The sequence below is a fragment of the Ictidomys tridecemlineatus genome, chromosome 1 (assembly GCF_052094955.1).
Source record: "Ictidomys tridecemlineatus isolate mIctTri1 chromosome 1, mIctTri1.hap1, whole genome shotgun sequence".
In the NCBI taxonomy this organism is placed as follows: Eukaryota; Metazoa; Chordata; class Mammalia; order Rodentia; family Sciuridae; genus Ictidomys; species Ictidomys tridecemlineatus.
This window is the reverse complement of record NC_135477.1, coordinates 189,281,856-189,284,110: the sequence shown is the minus strand read 5'-3', so window position 1 is coordinate 189,284,110 and position 2,255 is coordinate 189,281,856. Positions and strand designations below refer to the sequence as shown.

General features: G+C 50.6%; 1 protein-coding gene across 1 annotated transcript; it reads right to left on the bottom strand.

The window, feature by feature from the left end:
• Nucleotides 1-482: 482 nt before the first annotated feature.
• LOC144367332 (olfactory receptor 14I1-like) lies at nucleotides 483-1,433 on the bottom strand. Its single transcript, XM_078023172.1, has one exon. The coding sequence runs from the start codon at nucleotides 1,431-1,433 to the stop codon at nucleotides 483-485; it is 951 nt and encodes a 316-aa protein (XP_077879298.1).
• Between the last annotated feature and the right edge of the window lie 822 nt (nucleotides 1,434-2,255).

Below are 2,255 nucleotides of genomic sequence, written 5' to 3'. Positions count from 1 at the left end.
ATTACCTTGCGTCAGAGCAGGATCAGAGTGAATTTATATGAACTATCTGACAATCAGAAACCAAAACCAAGCTGGGAGTTAGCAAGTGTGCCCTTTTGGATCAATCATCGCCGTCCATTTCTCTGGCACTCTGTCGATCTGCCACAGTCACCTGCTCTAATCACTTATCTCTGCTCCAGCCTCAGTGTAAGGGCAAATGGTGGGAGTTCCCCACCCAGCCTCTCACATGCTCTTCCAGGGTGGCAATACCCAGTGCCCAGGGTTCTCTGAAAAGCACGTGTACCTGCTCACATGGGCATTCACAAGGCCTGGCCTTGGGCCTCAGTGTTTCAGGAAGCTGCACTTATAATAGCGTTGAGCAAGAAAATGAAGACCTAACTGTGTAGTTCACCATCACAAGTGTAAACAGCAAACGTATAACACAACTGACGAGAATCAAACATAAGTCAGACTGCTTTCTAGTGATAAATTGATATTTGTTGTTAGCGAAGAAAATCTTTGATTGGGAACTCGGTATGCCTGTTGAACATTCTACGGAGAGCAGCATCAATCTCCCTGTTCCTCAGACTGTAGAGGATGGGGTTTGTGAAGGGGGGGACCATGGTGTAGAACATGGCTGTCAGCAGATTTTTAAGGGATCCTTCCGTTGCCACGGGCCCTAAGACAGCCACTGACCCAGAAATCACAAACAGGAGGAGAATCGCCAGCTGTGGGACACAGGTGGATAAGGCTTTGCTGCGGGCTTCCGCCGAACAGATCTTGAGCACGGTTGAAAATATGTTGATATACGACATCAAGACGAAGGCGACACACACCACCACGAGGCCAGCACTTGCGGCAATGATGACGAACTCAGAAAACTGGACGTCGGGAGATGAGAGCCTCAAAATCTGAGGCATATCACAGAAATACTGGTGGATCAAGTTGGTCTTTGTAAAGGGAAGCCTGAACATGGAGCCCGTGTGGATGGCAGAGTAGACCAGCCCACAGGCCCAGGAGCCACCCGTGGCCTGAATGCACGTGCGTGGCGTGACCACCAGCCCGTAGTGCAGAGGGTGGCAGATGGCAACGTATTGGTCATAGGACATGACCACAAGGAGCGCAAACTCTACAGTGGCAAAAAGTATGTAAGAGAAGATCTGTGCAGCACATTCCTGCAGTGAGATGGTCCGATGGCCTGTCAAGGAATTAACAATGGATTTGGGAACAATTACCGAGATGCTGCCAAGGTCTAAGAGGGACAGATTGCTTATGAAGAAGTACATCGGAGCGTGAAGGCGTGTGTCTGTCACAATAAGAGCAACGGTGATAAGATTCCCCGTCAAGGCTCCCAGATAGATCACCAGGAACAGCAGACCTTGCAAAACCTGGAGCTCCCAGGAGCTGGAGACGCCCACCAGGAGGAAGTAGGTAAAGGAGGTGACGTTGTCCATGCCTGCTAGTGAGCTGTCCCCAGAGCCACAGGCCAAGGGGAGGATGCCACAGCTGAAGACACACAACCTAGGTGGGTGGAGTAAGACATTGAGGTCAGGTGAATGCTCTACTTCTGCCTGGATTTTCTTCCCTGAATCTACTGATACCCTACTCTTTCTAATCCTCTAATCCTAGGATGAGAGAACCAAGCACATGAAGTATTCAAAATGAAATCCAGTCCCATGCCCCTTCCACTTGTTGATACATCTACTCTGTCGTGTAGAACGGCTTTCTAAACCCTCACCCTGAGGTGGGGCGTGATCAGGATCCCCCTTCCTTCCATCTGAGGGGTTATCCCAGACATTCTCAAAAGCTGCTGGGTCGCCCTCTGCCTTGAGCATGCCCTGAGCACCTGAGCGGTGGCTGGCTGCTCTGGAAAGCAGTTCCATAGCCAGCTCAGGGGGTGGATCTGAGCTTCCCCTGGAGGTGAGTGGAACTGAGGAAGATCAGGTAGGAGGTGCAGCCCCTTCCACTGTCCTTGAACCCAGGCTTGACCCCATCACCCTGAAAAGCTGGTCTGATCCAGCACCTAACAGCTTCTAGTTGCCAAAGTGTGGCCAGCTCCCTTGCCTACCCCTCCTCCACACCTTCACCAGGGAGTCCTGGGCCAGGAATCTAGTCCCCTGGGGGCAGCTCTCCTCCAGACCTTGCTCCTCCTGTTTCATGGCTTTTGCTAACTATGCTTGTTCTCAAGGAATCGTCTCAAATTCAATTTATTACCTGCACTCCTTCTGAAGCATTTCAAATCATAAACAATCTGTTTAAACCTTATCTTCTCAAGA

What these genes read in the sequence shown, in the direction of transcription:
- LOC144367332 (XM_078023172.1), bottom strand. Translation starts at nt 1,433, where the DNA reads ATGGACAACGTCACCTCCTTTACCTACTTCCTCCTGGTGGGCGTCTCC.